Genomic DNA, 20,224 nt, shown 5'->3' on the forward strand with positions numbered 1-20,224 from the left:
TCTGCTCTTTTCCGTCCATAGAAACTAATGGGAAGCTGCTATTCCGCCTTCGACCACTAGAGGGGGATATTTTGTTTGTTTTTTCTTAGGTCAAGAAAGGTTCAGGGAAGGCAGGGAAAAGACAGTCCAGGCATTACAGTACCAGGCAGTCTGAAGACTGTCTCCCAATCCACTCTCTAAATGCTGGGAGGAGTGAGGAAGCAGACAGGCACCCTTTTCACTGGCCAACAGTTAACTGAAAGTTCAAATTTTGCACTTTCCCTGCCTCCCACGTGGTTTTTTCAGTCCGTAACTCAAATCTAAGTACGTAAGTCAAGTCAATATTTTCCTATGAGAGCGGTTCGTAAGTCAAAATGTTCGTAACTCGCGCCGTTCGTAAGTCAAGACCCCACTGTAATTGGAACATTTATGATTTCAACATGATTTGCAGGAGACAGTTTCTCAATGCCTACAAATTACATCTTTTGTAGTAAATTGTATTTATATTTTCTCAGAGCATTTGTGCATGTATTACTGTTTGCTTTTGCCTCCTTTGCATGTACAGTTGTTTTAAATAATGGTAGCATTTCCTCAGTTCTCATGGTATACAGTGTTTCACATACAACAATTTTCATTCAGTCATCCATATTAAAAAAGTAGGAAAGCCTGTTATACACAACATAAAAAATAAACATTTGCAAGCCTTCAATATTTGTTCTGGTATAATCTGCTAAATTAATAACCAGTTGAAGACCAGTTTAGCTTGGTTTTGCAGGAGGTCCCTAGCAGAAAATTGCCTTAGAAAAACTGCTTCAGGCCCAGTGTTCTTCTGTTGTATGAAGCATCCTTCCTTTCTGGCCAATAAAATAAACAGGATTCCATATTAAGTTGGTTTTCAAAAGATGTTTCCACTGGATTTTGAAGCACTTTACTGTCCCTCACTCCCCTTTACCTTTTTCTCTAGTTTACTTCTCACTGCTCTTGAAGACAGAATCATCTTTTATTTCCTTAAATTCCCTTCCCCATCTTTTTCCAAATATATGTTTTAATAGTTATTTTCTTTCACTGGGACAAATTTAGAGATCCTCTTTGGTAATAAAGTGTTTGTATTTAGTTTACTTAAATATGGCCTTCCATCTGAGATATCTATGTTTGTTTGGTTGTATTCAAGTGTCAAATAGTAATGAATTTAAAAAGACAGACGTTTTCAGTAAATAATAGCAGATTTGCTGAAAGATACTCTATTATCCAAAATGAAAAGAAGCAGAAATTTGCACTGTTGGCCTTTTTGACACAATACTGTGCACTGCTTGAGTCTTTGCATTTGTCAATAGTCTGTTTTGTTTTGTTCTCAAGGCACATAGCAGAACTGATTTTCTACATGGAAGAGCTCAGAGCACATGTACGAAAATATGGCCCTGTTATGCAAAGATATTACGTGCAATACCTGTCAGGCTTTGATGCAGTTGTCTTAAATGAACTTGTTCAGGTGAGTGGGGAGGGTTTTATCACAAAGACCTTACACAGATTTATTTTGATTTTTGCAAAATTCTTACACTGATTGTCATTTTGGTATTCAAGAAGTGAGAAGACAGAAAGTTGAAAAGCCAGGAACTTTTGCTTTATTGATAGAATGGCGACTTATATTAGGTCACCCTGTGATTCAAACAGGATATGCCAGCTAACAAAGATAAGTTCTGGACTATGAAGCTTTTCAAGGCTGGTCAAAGGTGGCCGCTGTTGTATCCATTTCAGAGTACCACAGGAACATTAAATGTCCAGTGGCCACTAGATGGCGAACATGGATATTCAAAACAAGATTTGGATTTTTTGAAACGAAGACTTAACCACTGAACATTTTGCAGAAATAAAACTATATTTGAAAAACACTTTTTGTTAAATTTAATAATGTTAAACGCTATTACACGTAGGGTAGAATTTGTGGCACCAAAAAAGATTAACTAAAGAGCAGAATGAATGAGAAACTAACATCTCTTCCCTCACAACCCAGGTTATATTGATGTTAATTATATACATTGTGACTTCTAACTTGGGAAAACTCCTTGAAGATCTATATGTTATCATTTTTAAGTTTCCAGTCTCCACAGATAATTTAAGGTTCCTGTTATGGTATTCATTGTACAGTGGTGACTCGCTTAACGATTACCTCGTTAAATGAGAAAACCGCTTATTGATGAGGTTTTTGCGATCACAAAATGATGTTCTAATAGGAAAAATTCGCTTCACAATGATCAGTTCCCTGCTTCGGGAACCGATTTTTTGCTAGATGACGATTTTCACACAGCTAATCGGCAACTCTAAAATAGCCGCCCGCTGTGCAAAATGGCTCCCCACTGTGCTTTAGGACGGATTCCTCGCTATACAGGCACCGGAAAATGGCCGCCCTATGGAGGATCTTCACTTTATGATGAGGTATTTAGCCCATTGGAACGCATTGAAGGGTTTTCAATGTGTTTCAATGGGTTTTTTTAAATTCACTTGACGACGATTTCGCTTAACAGCAATTTCTCTGGAACGGATTAACGTCGTCAAGCAAGGCACCACTGTATTTGTAACATTTGGCAATTGGTAAAAAATTTCCTGTGCTTGGAACAAAAATAAAATGTAAGCAGCACAGGCTTGGTGGATTTGTGATCATGCAACGTTATTATTCTGTTTCTTCAGCCACTTGCCAGAAAAGCATTTTTGTATTGTAGTTGTCCCAGTTGGGAAACACATGAAGTTTTGTGGGCAAACATTTTTTAAAGGAAATTTCCTGTATAAAACTGCACTTACACATTACTCAGCCTGTACAGAACTCCTGTGTATGGCACTCGTGCATGTATTTCATCAACACTCCCTCACTTTTCACCCTGCTTCTACACAGACAAGAACCGTTCAGGTAGAAGGCTTGTCTGGGAAACTTCTTAACAGGCTGTTAAGCAGACATGCATTGATCTCTTCTCTGCTTTATATGTTCTTAGTCAACATAGCTATCACAGTAACATGTTATTTTCCACTGTGTTTGTGTGTCCTTTAATTTCTAGAATCTTTCAGTGTGCCCTGAAGATGAGTCCATCATTATGTCCTCTTTTGTAAATACTATGACCTCCTTAAGTGTGAAACAAGGTAAATAAATCAGATGTAAAGTATGAGTGTCAGCTATATTTAACTCACCCTAAAATGTGTTTCCGTTTGTTACATACCTGCAAGCAACATGATCTCACGTTCTGGAAGTTATATACACATGGACAAAATTTAAAAATGTCTACAGCTCTTCACAAACCAATGTCCCTTTATCTCAGTAATTCTCAAACTGCACCCACCTACCCTATACATAGACATGTTATTGTACTGCTGTTCCTAGAAGCTTTCACCAAGAGCTGAGCTAGCTAGGGATCCTGGGAAGTTAAGAGTCAAAGGGAGATTAGAGCCTCTTGTTTAGGAACCAAGGATTTACATGTTGAAGCATCTTTGAACAAGTTCACTATTTTTTCTGCAGTTTGGGATTGCAGCTACTCAAATGCGGCCCACTCTTCTCTTAAAATACAAGCACGTCTTGTCCTGACAAATATCAATTCTTAAAGCATTCTCTTTACTTCTTCCCCTTGCCTGTTACTACTTTAGACTTTACACTCAGTAATCGGTGCTCCCAATATGGGTGAATGTGAGCTTGACCCAGGTGTCCTGCTTCATAAGAATTCTCAAGGAGTATTTGTAGAACCTTTGCTTCAAGTGCTACAACCTTAACAAGTCCCATTCTAAACATGCAGTATGTTTTCTTTCTGAGTATTCTGATCAACAGCATTTCAAGGCAAAAGTCCAGATACAAAAATCTGCTTTTAAGAAGATGGTAAAATGTTGACCAGTGTGGTTAGTAGTGTGAATGCACAGATAAAATTGAAACTCATTTGTTTTAGAAAAGTGGTAAGGCCAATCAGCAGAATTCTTTGTGTTAAGAATGATGTGCTAAAATTTTAGTGATTGGCTATGTTAAGATTGTGTTACAATTCTGGTGTTTGGTTTTCTTCCCTGATGCAGTTGAAGACGGGGAGGTATTTGACTTCCGAGGAATGAGACTTGATTGGTTTAGGTTACAGGTAAGAATTACCTTAATGCCCCCCCGCTACAGAATACCTCCATGCATGAAGATGGTTTTAAAATAATTATCATAAATATTTAATGTCTTATTTTGAAATTCAGGGGTTTCCTCAGCAGACATACAGAGCGAAAAAATCTTTAAACTTGGTGCAAACATACCTCAGAAAAATCTCTGCTGAAATCTGTGGGACTTAATTTTTGAGCATGTATTCTTGGGTTGTGTTCCATTACATACTTTTTTGCAACTAAATGAAAGATTTACTGTATTTTTCGCTCCATAAGATGCACCTCTCCATAAGACGCACCAAAATTTTAGGAGAAGAAAACAAGGAAAAAAAATCTGTTTTCTTCTCCTAAAAATTGGCAAGCCTTATGGAGAGGTCCGTCTTATGGAACACACTCTAGGACCCTTTGGAGGCTTACCCAGCCCCCCCGGGGGTCAGAGGGGGCGAAATCACTACCTTCTGGGACTCTTCTGAGGCTTCCCAAGCCTCAAAAGAGTCCCAGAAGCTGATGATTTCGCCCGCACTGGCCCCGTGGGGGGTGGGGGGAGCGGCACAAGGGTCCTGGAAGGCTCACTCGGACCCTTGCGCCGCTCCCCCCATGGGGCCAGCGCGGGCAAAATCGCCAGCTTCTAGGACCTTTTCTGAGGCTTGAAAGGCTCAGAAAAGGTCCTAGAAGCTGGCGATTTCGCCCGCGCTGGCCCCATGGGGGGTGGGGGGAGCGGCACAAAGGTCCGAGTGAGCCTTCCTGGACACTTGTGACGCTCCCCCCACTTGAAAGCTGGCGATTTCGTCCGCGCTGGCCCCGGAGGGGTGGGGGTAGCGGCACAAGGGTCCAGGAAGGCTCACTCGGACCCTTGCGACGCTCCCCCCCCACGGGGCCAGCGGGGGTGAAATCGCCACCTTCGCTCCATAAGACGCACAGACTTCCCCCCCACATTTTTGGGGGGGAGTGCGTCTTATGGAGCAAAAAAAATACGGTATGCAAAATAAGGTTAGTTGAAAACTGTTGGTTATTCAGCATGTAAACATGGCATTATTATGTCTGCTAGAGGTTTGAGAGGGTGTTAACATGCTTTGGTTTGAGGTATGTCTGGAATGTTATCGAAGCAAGAGCTGTTGCTTTCCGGTAGAATCTCTCTCATAGTAAGATGGACAATAAATGTCTATCATATTTCATATACTTTTCATAATATGAGAATGGAATATAACAGTTGATAGCTCAGTGGTTTAAGGAACTTGCTGTGGAGCCAGAGGTTGGAGGTTTGATACGTCACTGTCCCCCCTTGACAACGACTAGGCTCAATAATCCATAGGGCCCTTTCCAGCTCTGCAGTTCTAAGATGATGAGAGTGATGACGATGTTTATAAGCTGACTGGGCTGAGCTATTTTAATATCTCCTAGTAAACGTGCTATGGACAATGCAAAACTGAAAGAAAAACAAACTCACTGATGTTCACTGAACACAAGCACTTTGAAAGGAAATAAAATGTTTAAGACTTTCTTGGTTAAGACTTTCTCATGCTTAGAGCAGATTCATTAACATTAGTGGCCTAAATCCAGTTGTCATTAAATTAAAGGAATGTTATAATACTTTATATAGGTTACATTAATTCCTTGAGTCTGCTGTAGTTGGGACTGGCACTTCGATTTAGAACAGTGTGACTAAAGTTGGTATAGAATCATAGAAAAATGGAGTTGGAAGGGGCCTACAAGGCCATCAAGTCCAACCCCCTGCTCAATGCAAGAATACGGTCAAAACATATCTGCCAGGTGATTATCTAAGTTTTTCTTGAAAGCCTCCAGTGTTGGAGCACTCGCCAACTCCCGAAGTTACTGGTTCCACTGTCATACTGCTCTAACAGTTGGGAAGTTAGAATATTCCGTTGAATATTCAACTGAAATCTGGCTTCCTTTAACTTCAGCCCATTGTTGTGCATCCTGCACTCTGGGATGATCGAGAACAGATCCTGCCCCTTCTCTGTATGACAGCCTTTCAAATATTTGAAAAGTGCTATCATTTCACCCCTCAGTCTTCTTTTCTCAAGGCTAAACATGCCCAATTATTTCAGCCTTTCCTCACAAGACTTGGTTTCCAGCCCCCTGATTATCCTTGTCGTCGTCCTCTGAACTTGTTCCAATTTGTTAGTATCCTTCTTGAAGTGTGGTGTCCAGAACTGGACACAGTACTCAAGGTGAGGCCTAACCAGTGCTGAATAGAGGGGGACTAGTACCTCACGGGATTTGGAAACTGTACTTCTATTAATGCAGCCTAAAATAGCATTACCTTTTTTGCTAATGACTAGACTAGCAGGTACTGTAAGCTCTAAGCATGAGTAGCCAGTGTATCAATCTGTCAAGTGTGATCTCACAGATGTTCTCCTTTTTCCACTGACAGGCTTGTTCAAACTCATGTCTATATCAGCTTGTAAAGCTCACTCTCTCCTTGAAACTGGTAGATTTTCTCCACAATTTTTCATTGTATTCACGTTTCCCAGCATGCACATTCTTCCATTGCATTTTTCCACGGTCTAAACTTGTGTTGTTTGAAATGCAGATTTTTGCAGATACATCTTTTATTTTGCAAATCATACAGCACAGTTGGAAAGCTATGGATTTCCTACCACAAATAATGTCTAGGTCTGCTGGGGTAATCTTGCATTATGTTTCATCTTAAATCCAGTAAAGATTCTCACACATCCTAAGCATGGCTGAGCTTCATTTCAGCCTGTATTTCTCTTTTGAAATGGAGTGGCATATTATGTTTACATCTAAAGGCCTCAAAGTGCTTTGCAAACTTGATCTGAGTTCTGAACTTTTCCATAAGATAAACTGCATCAGTCACTAAGACATGGTCATTGTTTAATACAGGAGCACAAGATCACACCAGACAGTTTCAGGAAGTGTGAAAATAAAGTGATAAGGATAAAAGTCTGTCATAACAGAACTGTGCAGCCAAATCAGAGTTGAAAGGGTGATGCCCCATGCTTTGGCATGTTTTTACATATAGGCAAAGAGAACCTTTGTAGAAAGGTCAAATTGTTAGACGCTAAGCCAGTCATTTTTCTTGGAAGTCGTTTTTGAGATAATGTAGAAGGCCTGGTTTTCTTCAGTTGTTTAAAGGAATTGTAGCAGGGTTGGAAAAACATACTATTCCTTTTAGGTCATGCTGGATTTAGAGTTTTGTTTCCTTCTAAAAATAAGCCAAAATATACATAAAACCATTCCTGCATTTGGATTGAGGAAATCTTTGGCTACAGGCTAACCGAGAAATTTTCGAACAGCCTCTTTTTCAAATAACGTCTGTAATAGTAGCAAAATGCCTGATGACTTTAGTCCTGCATGGTGTCACAATGAAGATTAAACAGGAACAAGAAATGTTCATATATAATTATAATTAATTTTCCTGACTATATGTTTTTAAATATTAGCAAACCAATAGAGAGAAAAAAGGCTTGCTTAATAAAATCCTCAAATATTCTCTCCTCTGATATCTATACATTTTACAGAGGAGTAGGGATAGTTAAATTTTATTTTAATTTAAAATGGGCCAATTCCAGGCTTTTCAGCCATTTTTATGAAACGTGAATGAATAGGGGGAGCAGTTCACTACCTTGAGACATGAGAGAAAGTTTTGTCACTCCATCGATGGAGTAGGATCCTCCTCTCAGAGTCCTGGCTGACAGTAACATTACTGTTACTATGGGTAGTTAAAACATGGCTGTTCTCCCTAGGATTTGAGGTTCATTGGGATCATGGTTTTGTTTTCAGTTTGATTGATTGCTTTCAAGTTGTTTTAGATTGTTCCAAAGTGACTTGTTTGATTGTACTCTGACTTGAGATCTGCTGATTTAAAGCCAGCCAGAAATATATTGATAAATAAGTAAATAAACAAATTGAAGATTTTAATGTACTGAGCATATGTTATATGCTCTTTTTATATGCCCTCAGGCCTATACTAGTGTGTCTAAGGCTTCCCTTAGTCTTGCAGACCACAGGGAACTTGGAAAGATGATGAACACAATCATTTTCCACACAAAAATGGTAGATTCGTTGGTGGAGATGTTGGTGGAAACATCTGATCTTTCAATATTCTGGTAAGTTTTTGAATTGAATTGTAAAGTTTTCATGTGTATGTATGTGTGCGAGAGAGTGTGAGTTCATATTTGGTTTCATATTTGGGCAAGGACTTTCTAGTATGTTATGCAGTGCTGAAATAAATCATCTATAAACATGAAAATTACTGTGTTCTATGATTTTGTTTAGACAGGGTTCAAACTGTGAAATGCCATGCATGTTTAGAATGCTATAAAATTACTATTCTTAATTACTATTCTGTTCTATTCACAATAGTGTCCTTTGCTCATATTATTCAAGTTAAAGTCTCTTCAGTGATCCCTGTCTTAAGAGATAAAGATTCTCTCCATTTATTTTCTTTTTAAGGAAGCCTTAAAGACTTTTTAAGTGTTTTTTTTTTTCCCAACAAAGTTTTGGCTTTTCAAATGTTGTTACTGATCTTGTTTTAATTGGTTTCAAAATTATTTGTCATGTTTCGATTATGATTATAAAACAAATAATTAATTTTTACCTATTTTTAAAATCAGTTTTGCTTAAAATTAGCTTTTATAAAGTGCTTTTGAATAAATGACTTCTAAAAGCCAACATAAGAACCTTTAAAATAAAATTCTTCACTCTCTGTTCTCTAACAGTGCAAGGTATTTTGAGTGCAGCCCTTTTGATACTGAGCTCTGGAAGAAGTGCCTTTATTCTCTAGTACTGTGAGGAGGAAAGCTACAACTGCTAGCATTTTAAATTTATACTTCTGTTTTAGTGTTGATTGATCTGTAATATTTTCTCTGAGTGACATGAAAACTTAACTTGTGTTCTTGAACAGCTTTTATAGCCGTGCTTTTGAGAAGATGTTTCAGCAATGTTTGGAACTGCCCTCTCAATCCAGATACTCAATTGCCTTCCCACTGCTTTGCACTCACTTTATGAGCTGCACTCACGAGCTGTGTCCAGAAGAGGTAATATTATTACTTAAAGTGATACTCGCAACAACTAGTAAGAGAAACTGGGTGACAACTGTTTTAGTGTATGAAGTCACTGGTTAGCACATAGTGACTTGTTTTGTCAGCGACAGCACAACATCTTGTAAAAAAGCTGAAATCACTGAAACGATCATATGTGTATTTGAAGAGAGGCAAAGGGTCATTGCCTGCAAAAGATTCTCAACAGAGTACTAAAATTGAAAATTTCTGATAGTGTTAATTTGTCCAATTACTGTACATTTGAGCCCCTGAAATAAGGGGACTGTGTTTGAAAATGGTTGCCATTCCTAAACGTTTCATATGATATTTTTGTTCAGCCCCTTGAATTAAAAATGAGAGGTTGTATCTCAGTTGTTTCATTTCAGATCCATTGTGGTGGTGTACAGAGCCAGAATTATGAAAATTGTCTCAGTGTCCAATTATTTCCAGACCTAACTAACTTCTCTGTTAAAACAGCTCGACTGGCTGCTGATCCGTTTTCCGACACAATTCAAAGCACTGGTTTTAACCTATAAAGCCCTAAATGGCCTGGGTCCAAGCTGTCTCAAAGACCGCATCTCCCTTTATGAGCCTGCCTGGACATTAAGATCACCAGAGGAGGCGTTTCTCACAGTCCTGCCTCCCTGATAGGGGTGCTTGGTGGGGACACGGGAGAGGGCCTTCTCAGTGGCTGCTCCCAGACTCTGAAAGCCCTTCCCACAGGAAGCTAGATGGGCCCCATCATTGCTGTTCTTCCACAAGCAGGCAAAGACCTTTCTGTTCAGACAGGCTTTTCTTTAGTGACTGGCAGTCTGAGAGGGGTTCTTCAAATTGGATTGTTGTGCTCTGTTGCTTTTAAATGTGCTTTTAGTATTGATTTTATTTACCATTTTCATATGATACGTGTTTAATTCTTTTAAAATATTTGTATATTTACAGTTTTTAGCTTTTAAATACCATCCTTTTAATGTTGTAAGCCACCTTGGGTCCTTTTAAGGAGAATGGTGGGGTAAAAATATTTTTAATTAATTAATTAATTAACACACTTTTAGTTCTGCAGTGTTAGAAGGCTTGATTTATACATTGCTTCTTGGTTATTTGTTTCAATGAATAGTGCAAGCATGTTTGAGTAGTATAACTATCAATTATCTTGTTAAAATTGTAAGCACTGTAGTAGCTGAAAAACAATGTTTGTGTAATTATCTCGATAGAGACATCACATTGGTGACCGTAGCCTCTCCCTGTGTAACATGTTTTTGGATGAAATGGCTAAGCAGGCTCGAAATCTTATCACTGATATTTGCACAGAGCAATGTACATTGAGTGACCAGGTGAGAATTTAATTTTTATCTCAACAACCAGTGCCCCTCCCAATCCTAAGTGTACGTTGCTGAAGCAAGTACATATTTGTATTCAGTGTAGACCTTCCTTTCTTCATTTCTCACCCGTTCCTCTGTTTTACATTTGCCTGTTTTTGGATTGCAATCTCCTTGTGTTATAGATTGCTCCTCTTAATTTTTTGTAAAGTTGCCATAGATGGATGGACAGACAGATAGAGAGATAGATCTCTCATAAGGCATCTACTACTGCTCACTTTAACAAAGCTGAACAGTAACTGTTCTTAAATCATTCAACTTCCAGCTAGGCAGTATTGCCACTGCTGCACAGTTTGCAAATATGTAAAATATTGGGAATTGTAACATTTCCTAAATGTTTAAAATGGAAAATGAGGCTTACAGTATAAAGTCCAATATGTTAAATGGCTGTTAGTATTAGTATTTTGTGAACTGTAACTGTTTTGAAACTAATGGCTGATATGTTTTCTTTTCTTTAAGTTGCTGCCAAAGCATTGTGCCAAAACTATCAGTCAAGCAGTCAACAAAAAGTCAAAAAAACAGACGGGTAAGAAAGGAGAGCCAGAAAGGGAAAAACCAGGAGTAGAAAGCATGAGAAAAAACAGGCTGGTGGTGACAAAGTGAGTAATTTTTAACTCTGTTAATGCTTAGGTGTACGTATCTTCTGTCTCTGCTGAATTTCAGTTAACAGCCATTCTTTTAAAGTCAGTTTAATTGGTGTTACAGATTTTTTGTTTTTTAAACAAAGTTTATTAAATGCTTTTGGAAAAGACTACAATAAATTCCAGTACCGGGCTCTCCTTTTCCCCAAATAAAGTACGAGACGATTTTAACTCCAACTTTTGTTATTGATTTATTAAAGGGGATATGGGGATAGAAACATCAACTTGAGGAACCAATAACTTATCTTGCGGCGGTAACCGTGCTCGCAAGGGCGTCCATGAACTTGTTACAAACGGGTTTAACTCTTTTAAGTCCCAAGGTCCTGACAAAACCTTTTCTGTCACTTGGGGTTCAGGTTCATCAACCTCTGGAGTCAGAAGTGGGAGGGTCTCCTCATCCCCTGTCCATCCCCAAACCGGGGATCGTTCTCCCAGGGTATCCAACCACGGTCCGGGAAACAGCCCATCTTCCAGAGCTCCTCCAGATGCCATACCCTTTTCGCCTCCTGTTCTCTGGCAATCCACTCCTTCTCCTCTCTAATATGTCTCCTCCACTCCTTTGTCTCGGTTTCTCCCCAGTACGAAGGTCTTTGAGGCAGTCCCTTTCTCCTCCTTCTCTCTGCCTCCTCATGGGGGACTCTTACTTGTTCCCATTTCCTGGTCCACAGGTCTTGAGCCCAGATCATCTCCCAACCCCCCAGTATCTCATCCCGACCCTCTTTTATATCTCCTGCTCCCGCCTCCACCACTGACCGTTGCTCTTTTCCCGCCAAATCCTCCCCAGTCTGAGTAGATACATTTAACCCTTGTATTCTCCTTCCCAGGTCCTGGGTATCCACTTGCTGGTGTTTTCTCCCTTCCTTTCTTATGCTGTCCTCTAGCTCTTTGGTGTCCACGCTCTTATGTTCTTTTCTAGGAGGAGAAGGTGGTGGGGTTGTCTGGGTCTCCCTAGACATCCTTAGGAGCGACGGCGCTCCCATAAACACCTCTTGTCCCTGTCTTGGGACCTCACACAGCCCAACAAACATTTCTTTCTGTATTTTCCCATTCAGTATGTTAAAATGAGATAAAGGAATAATCTCTTCTAGTTGTGCTATGCCACTCCGCGTTTAGTCAAAGACATTACAGTGGTGCCTCGCTTAATGAGCGCACCATATAACGATGAAATCGCATAGCGATCCATTTTTTCGGATCGCTAATGCGATCACTCAACGTTTTTCCAATAGGGGAAAATTCGCTTTGCGAAGACCGGTAAGCGTTTCACTTACCGATCTTCGCAAAACGAACCCCGACGATCAGCTGTTCGGCGGCCAAAATGGCCGCCGGAAGCCTGGAAATGGCCCAAAATGGCCGCATGCAGCGTTTTCGCGCCCTCGTTAAGCGAGGCGAGGGCACGAAAATGGCTGCCGGCCATCCTGAAGCATCGCTGAACGGTGAGTATTTGGCCCATTTGGAACGCATTAAACCATGTTTAATGCGTTCCAATGGAAATCCCTGCCCCGTTCAGCGATGCTTCAGCATACCGAAGGTTAATCCGGAACGGATTAACCTCGCTATGCGAGGCACCACTGTATACTGTTTTATTAATTTATATATTATTAGTCCCTTTTGATGTTTTTATGGATTGGGGTGGAATTGGACCTGTTAACAATTCTGTTCCTCTGTGGGGAGCTACTGTCATGGCTTCTGAGGCCGGCCAGGAGAGTCTTCAAAATATTACAGAACTCAGTAGCTTTTCAGTTGGTCTTCCTCCCCCTCCATTACATGCATCCAAGCACACTCAGCAGGCTTTCCTCAGTTTCCTTTTGTTTGCTGTGAAAGCAGTAGTCAAAAATGTGTTTTGAGCTACTGTTATTCCTCAGCATTAGCTTTTCTTTATTATCCATTTTTCCTCTATAATAGTAATTAGTGTTTATCTTTTTTAATTAATTTTTTAAAAGTTCACTTTTTTTAATTTCATTTGTTAAGACTTCATGGCCTCTACAGTGTTACTGAAAAGTGCATTGTCTGTGGGTAGAAAATAGTTCCTGAAAGTGGACTTTGAAGGTGTTTGTTATGGGTGAGCAAAAGCCACTTTACTCAGCAGCACTCCTCCCATGGGGGTTCCATGAAGGTAGGATTAAGAAATCAATAACCTAAGTGAAGGTTATATCTAAGGGAAAGATCTCAAGAAACAGCTGCTTTTGTGGGCCACAGAAAGCCTGTTTTGTTCTCCAGATTGTCAGTATGCAGATCATGCTCAGAAATAAAACCTAGTGGCTGTTTTTCATCCTGCCTCACTGTCCATTCCAGTATCTGCGACTTCAACACTTGATTGGCTCTGATGTTACCCATGCCAACTCTTTGCTCATACCAACAGTTGTTTTGAAGAATATTGCAAAGCAGAAGACTGATCCAAAACACAAGTGACATAAGAAGAAAAGAACACCCTAAAATAACTAAAGCACAAACCTTCTCATTGGTATTTACGTGTTCAGCCTCCTTCCACTCCATCTAAATCCTGAAGCGCTTTGGATCTTGCCCCAGTAGCAGCCCAGAAAAAAGGATCCAGACCTTTTGGTGTGTACATATTCATTCTCAGAGGGGTAACTTTGAAGCACTTCTCTGCACAGTACAGTTCCATTATCCCCTCAACCTCAAAGAGACCTAAAACGGCGCTGAATGTAACGTCACCAAGCCCTGCCTGATACTCAGAAAGTCGCTTGCATGGACGGAGGCATTGGAAGGAAACATACAGTTTGATGTTGAGATTGCCTCATTAACATCATTATTATTCCAAGTTCACCTGCAAAGATGATCCTTACAGAAGGGAGTACGGACTTGCTTTTCCACCTCATGCTTATTAATACTGACACTCTTATGACTAACCCTTTCAGAGATCAATGAGGGGATACTGTTCGTCTTACTGTGAATCATTCTTGAGGCATTGCAGCAGTTGCAGTCCAACCCAAGGGAGAAGTTGATCTCACACATCTTAGTGAACAGATTTTATTTCCACATCATTGTGCGCACCATTCCTGACACTGATGACCATCTGCAATAATCTCAAAAGTACCTTCAGAACTGCTGAGAGTGATAAAGACCCATTTTTTTCAATCAGGTTACATTCAGGCAGGCAATATTTTACTTCTGCTTTACCACAACATCAAATTGCTCTGCTTTCCCTGGTATAGATGGGGAATCTGCCCTCCATGTTGACATTGGTCATATCATCCATACTGATTCACAGTAAGTGATGTCAGTGAGATGGAGAAACTCAAAGGCTAAAACAGTTTCAGAATCTGAAGACTGTCTCTTCATATGACTATTCTGATACCACTGGTGTTGTTGAGGACAGAATAGTTTCCATTGAAGGAGTCTGAGAAAGAGATTGTACACACTCACTTTGAGTAGTTGTTGACACTGCAACACAGTTGTTTATACTGAGTGAGATGAGAGAGTCAGCCAAGTGGTCAGAATTGACAGTGGTCATTTTTAAGGGCATGTTCAGTACTGATGGTATAACCAATGTCAACACAGATGACAGATTGACCATTTATAACAACTCTATTCCTTCTCTTAAGAAATAGTCTAAGGAGAGTAGTGAATTGCCTGCCTGCAGCAAGTCCCGGTGCTGGCATGTTTCAAGGAGGCAGTAATAAGATTATTATTGAAAAAGACGCCCTTGAATCCCACTTTACTAGGTGACTATCGGCTAGTTCCAAATGTTGTATTACTGGATGCTTTTTTAGCTCCAATGATTCCTGGATTAAGTGAATTATCTTTACCCATTTCATTCTGGCTGTAGGACAGAGACAGTTTTGATTGCCTTGGTAGACGACCTGCATTGGAATTGGACATGGAGAGTGTGTCCCTTTTGGTTCTGCTGGACCTCTCAGTCGCTTTCAGTACCATAAACCATGGTATATTTTTGGGCTGTCTCCCTGAAATGGGACTTGGAGGCACTGTTTTATGGTGGCGCCAGTCCTTCCTGGAGAGGAGAACTCCGAAGGTAGTGCTGGGGGACTCATATCCGATGTCCTGGCCATTCATCTGTGATTTCTCTCAGAGTTCTATTTTGTCCCCTAGGTCAGTGGTCCCCAACCTTCTCGGAACTGCGGACCAGTTGGGGGTCGGGGTCTGTGCACAGGGGGGTGGGGGCACCCCTGCGTTTGCAGGTGGGCGTATGTGCAGGTGAGTGGGCCGTGCTCGTGGAAGGGCGTGGTGCGCTCACATGGATGGGCATGGCACGCTCTCGGGTGAGTGGGCCGTGCCTACACCACAACCATCCGCAAATGCATGCGAGCATGCCACGTCCACCATGCATGGCATGCCCCACTCCCTGCGGAGGGGGGAGAGGATCTGTCTCCATGGCCTGTTCCTGCGAAGCCCATGGACCGGCACCGGGCCGCAGACCAGGGGTTGGGGACCCCTGCCCTAGGTTATTTAATTATTTTAATATATACAGGAAAGTGTTGGGAAAATTGGTTGGAGTTTGGAGCCATCAGTAATCCGGCTGACGCTCAATTCTATTTTTCCTTTTTCTCCAGTCTTGACAAACTTCACACGGCACTTTCTGAACTCTGCTTCTCAATCAATTACGTTCCAAACATGATTGTTTGGGAACACACATTTACCCCAAGAGAATACTTGACATCTCATCTGGAAATCCGCTTCACCAAGTAAGACTGATTTGCAAACTGAGATATCTGTACCTTTGGTTATGGGGTTTAGTGCTTTGTAATTGGAAATTATCATTAAAATACTGTATTTTTCAGTGTATAAAATGACACCTTTTTCTAAAATCATTAGAGGAAAAATTGAGAGTCGTTTTGAACATGGAAGGAGGTGGAGCCCGAGGCATTGACTGCTGCCACTTCTGCCGGATCACTTCCTGCTGCTGCCAGGGCTCACCTCCAGCTCACATCGCAGCCTTGTCCCCTGCCCGAAGGGAGCCTGTGAGTAGCGCTAGAGGAGGGAATCTGGTGGTGGCAGCAGCAGTCAGTGGGCAGCAGAGAGAGGCGGCCAAGTGCAGCTGCTCATTTGCCTCTGTCTCTGCCTGCTGCTGCTGCCTCCGCTGCCGAATTGACTCCTCCAGTGCCGCTCGCAGACTCCCTTCGGGCAGGGGACAAGGCAGTGACGTGATCGGGTGGCGGAGGAAGCAGGAGATGGAGTTGGAGCTGCTCCTCACGGCTACCCATTGACTGATCCTTTGTCTTTGGCAAGGGACAAAGTTAGGGGGCCGTGTATACATTGGGGGGTTGTATACACGGAAAAATATGGTACCTTACAGAGGCGTCTGAAATTTGAGAAACAACTGGGATGTTTTTAACAAAACTAGTCTTGTAAATCAAATGTGTTTGTTATGCTGGTTAGTGCATATCCCACTGATCACAGCTCACTGTACTGATAGAATTTTTGAAAAATGTTACTGGATTTTCAGTTTGGCAGGTGGCATGACATAAAAACCCACATCCTAACCATTGCATTTGAGAGTCAGATTGTCATTTTGTGAATAAAATTTCATTTTATAGATAGGCTAACTAATGAAATTAAAAAGCCAGAGTCAGGTATGAAGGACCACAGGTATCCAAACCATTTCAGATACTTCTTAGATTACATGGAAAGTTTGAGGGAAGAAAATGCATTTCTAGTAACTTGTGATAAATGTAAATGTATTTAGGAAATTCATTGTTTTCTCTTTTTTATTGGCTTTGAATTATATTTGAAAGGGAAATGTATTTAGTCCATTGCTATAAAATGAGTTTAGTTTTTTTGTTGTATTAGCTAGAGCTTGGTAGCTTCCTTTTGAGACAGATTGGTACTACTACAGAGCAACTCTTGCTTTACCTGCTCTTTGTTACAATTATCAGAATCTAAATGAATACTTAACGCTTGTTTTACAGTTACTGAAACTCAGAATGACAAACAGATGCTAATTCTTGAGTCCCTGATCAAATTCATAGTAGTGTACCAGTTGTATGGCTTGATGTGCAACTAGACGTTTGACCAAGATCTCATGAATTAGCAGCTATTGATCACTTCAAGTTGTGCCCGTGCGCTTTTGCAGCCTTGAATTCCAGCCAGGGATATCAGATGTCCATATTCTCATTGTGTTGTCCAACTGCTAGCCAGTTCCATAACAGAGAGCCTGTACTGATGTTTCCTTTAGAATATGGGAGTTGCTTCTCTGTGTCTCCTGTATTGCTCAAGTAGTGTTCAGATTATGTCAGGAAATATTGGACCAAGGGCTTCTAATGTCAGTCAGATGTCAAATGGTAAAACTGTGCAACAACAGCTCTCACAGTGCAAAAGGATCATCAGAATTGGAGGGGGAGAGTGTTCTACAATCCAAGTCTTATAAAAGGAATTGTTAGTGAAAGCAGAGATGTTCATTCCCAAAGAACAGGTTATTCTGCCATGAAAAATATGGTTAGTTTTGTAACCCATCTAAATATGTTTTTACTATTTATATCATGAATATTTTTCACTGTGGGTGGGTTGTTGTTGCTGTGCCACTTTTTATTTTTATGTGCCAGTTTCTGATACAAGCCTATAAAAGTGTGCCTGTGTCACAGGCATGCTAGTAAAAAAAAATAAAAAACTATTGAGCTTCTTTCAGTATTCAGTCTTACTTGCTAGAACTTGGTAACAGTATTCAGTTTTTGGTTGTTGTTTTTTGTTTTTTAAAAATGTTCTTGTCCAATGTAACCAAATAATTAATTTTGAGCTGACATTTTCAATTTGTGTATTTTTCGCCTACCGTCCAGCCAGTTTAATAACTGACCACACGTCTTGCTTTTTACTCACTAATTTAAAAAGTGTGTAGGTTTAATGCTAACAAATAGATCCTGTTTCTTGCATAGCAAAATTATGCATTACAATTCATATCTATTAACTTGTAAGCTTACAGTTGAAAAATGGGTGATAAAAGATTTATATTTTGCCACTTTATATATATATGCATCATGTGCAAACATGACCCAAATGGCCAGTGAGACTAGATGCTGAGCAGGACGTTTGACAGTTTACGTGATGGAGATAATAGTGCACTAATAACTTCAATCTAGGGTCTGTGTTATGTCCAAGCTTTCTGTTAATTCTTCATTGGTATTAATTAGGAAATAGAACTGTTGCCTGCTTTCACTGGATTCTTAATAACTAATTTCCTTATTTTCAAAGGTCAATAGTTGGCATGACTATGTATAATCAAGCAACACAAGAGATTGCAAAACCTTCAGAGTTGTTAACAAGCGTAAGAGCCTACATGACAGTGCTCCAGTCAATAGAAAACTATGTACAGATTGATATCACAAGAGTATTTAATAATGTTCTCCTTCAGCAAACCCAGCATTTAGACAGTCATGGAGAGCCAACCATTACCAGCCTCTACACAAATTGGTAAGAGTTTAATGAGCACCCTGAGTCTATATCTGTTTTTACTTTTGTGAGATACAAACTTTTGTGTGCAAAGAAAATCTAGGAGACAGAATACTAAGATGAAAGAGAGAGAGAGAGCAAGAAATCGAAGCGAGTAATGGGAATTGTGCTCTGCTTCTTGAAATTGACTTGCAATATTGAGAGGATGGAACACCTCTTGAACACCAGATTTCAGTCAGTGTAATGTTCAAAGTTCTTGACACCTGTGAAAATGCCAAGGATAGATAGTTGAAACAACTAGCTACTCAGGGGAAGCACTAGATATTGTTCCACATCTAGTACTTGGGTCTGTGTTATCATTCAGTGCTATCAGTGACTTAAACTTTTTGTCAAGGTTAATGTGAGGAGGAAAATTAATGGTAAGGAGTGTATCCTGTCTGGGATGAAGGTATTTTTGGTTTTGGTTCTTTTAGGTATCTGGAAACCTTGCTAAGGCAAGTCAGCAATGGCCATATAGCCTACTTCCCAGCCATGAAGGCATTTGTAAACTTGCCAACTGAGAATGAACTGACATTTAATGCAGAAGAATATTCAGACATATCAGGTACATTTTCCATGTTTTGAACTAACAATTTTGTTTGTTCTCAAATGTTCGTCTGCTAGAATTGGTTTTGCTGTAAAGCAGTGGTTCCCAACCTTAAGTAACCCAGGTGTACTCGGACTGCAGTTCCTTGAAGCATTCACAACCAGCTGTGCTGCCCAGGGTTTCTGGGAGTTGCAGTCCACCTGGGTTGGGAACTATTGCTGCAAAGGAAGTTAAGAACATTTCCTACTTTGAAGCGCTCCAGATAGCACATTGGAAGTCATATAGAAAAGTAAAGAATTGGACAGAGATAGGCAAGTGGAACTCTAGTCACACATTCAATGTTTCGAGGTCCTCCCTTCCCCCTGTAGTCCCTGCATACTCATAACATCTGTCTCTGGGAGCATTCTGAAGTGGGAGGTGACGGTAGGGCATGGAGAGGTTATTGAGCAAGGATGGGCAAAGTAGTGCATGGACGCCCAAGCCCCAGAAATTTTCTTGTTAAAAAAATCCCAAAAGAAGATACTCCTCTGAAAGTGTTTACTGGCTAAAATCCATTAGTAACTTGCAATTAGAGTTAGGCCCATTGAATCAGTGGAAACTGAGGAGGAGTTGAGTCACCAGATCTGGATTGATTGAGTGGTCCTACTCTAGTGGCTACTAGTTCCTAATAGATTTCAGCCACTGAAGTGTTTCTGTTGATGATTGGCAGAAGATACTTTTAATTATCCTCAGTTACCAGCCCCTCTGCTAGGTTTCTTTTCTCTTGTAATCAATCAGTCAACCTCTTAAACAGCTCCTCTTGTTTGTTCTTGTAAAACAATAGCCACATTTCAAGTGTGTCGTTCTCAAAGCTGATTCAGATTTATTGTGCAATAAATTACATGTAATTGTTAATTTACTTTAATTAATCTGTAATTTAGTCTGAATGTTGATCCTTCTGAATACTAAGCATTTCTGTTATTATATCATAGGCTATATTATGATTTCTGTATTATAGAAATTCTGTACAATAGAATAGAAGAAAATTACTAAGTTCCTGGAAGCCTTGTGAAAGTTTTCAGTTTGGACTAGATTTGACTTGGCGTTGGCTTAATAGCTGAGCATTAATGCAGAAGATTCAAGAGAGGATGAAGACCAAGTCTTTCCTCT

At 40.3% G+C, this 20,224-nt stretch overlaps 1 protein-coding gene across 4 annotated transcripts in view; it reads left to right on the plus strand.

Annotated features, from left to right (window-relative positions):
• The window catches only part of NCKAP1 (NCK associated protein 1), a 75,706-nt gene that overhangs the window by 45,805 nt on the left and 9,677 nt on the right, over nucleotides 1–20,224 (plus strand). For all 4 annotated transcript variants that reach the window (XM_072981134.2, XM_078393696.1, XM_072981137.2 and 1 more), the window contains 10 exons: nucleotides 1,336–1,468; nucleotides 3,027–3,108; nucleotides 4,021–4,079; nucleotides 8,035–8,180; nucleotides 8,978–9,110; nucleotides 10,325–10,444; nucleotides 10,949–11,088; nucleotides 15,660–15,791; nucleotides 18,292–18,510; nucleotides 18,963–19,093. In XM_072981134.2, coding sequence (XP_072837235.1) covers nucleotides 1,336–1,468; nucleotides 3,027–3,108; nucleotides 4,021–4,079; nucleotides 8,035–8,180; nucleotides 8,978–9,110; nucleotides 10,325–10,444; nucleotides 10,949–11,088; nucleotides 15,660–15,791; nucleotides 18,292–18,510; nucleotides 18,963–19,093 — 1,295 coding nt within the window. The remainder of the gene's footprint in view (nucleotides 1–1,335; nucleotides 1,469–3,026; nucleotides 3,109–4,020; nucleotides 4,080–8,034; nucleotides 8,181–8,977; nucleotides 9,111–10,324; nucleotides 10,445–10,948; nucleotides 11,089–15,659; nucleotides 15,792–18,291; nucleotides 18,511–18,962; nucleotides 19,094–20,224) is intronic.

Source organism: Pogona vitticeps, chromosome 1, assembly GCF_051106095.1.
Source record: "Pogona vitticeps strain Pit_001003342236 chromosome 1, PviZW2.1, whole genome shotgun sequence".
In the NCBI taxonomy this organism is placed as follows: Eukaryota; Metazoa; Chordata; class Lepidosauria; order Squamata; family Agamidae; genus Pogona; species Pogona vitticeps.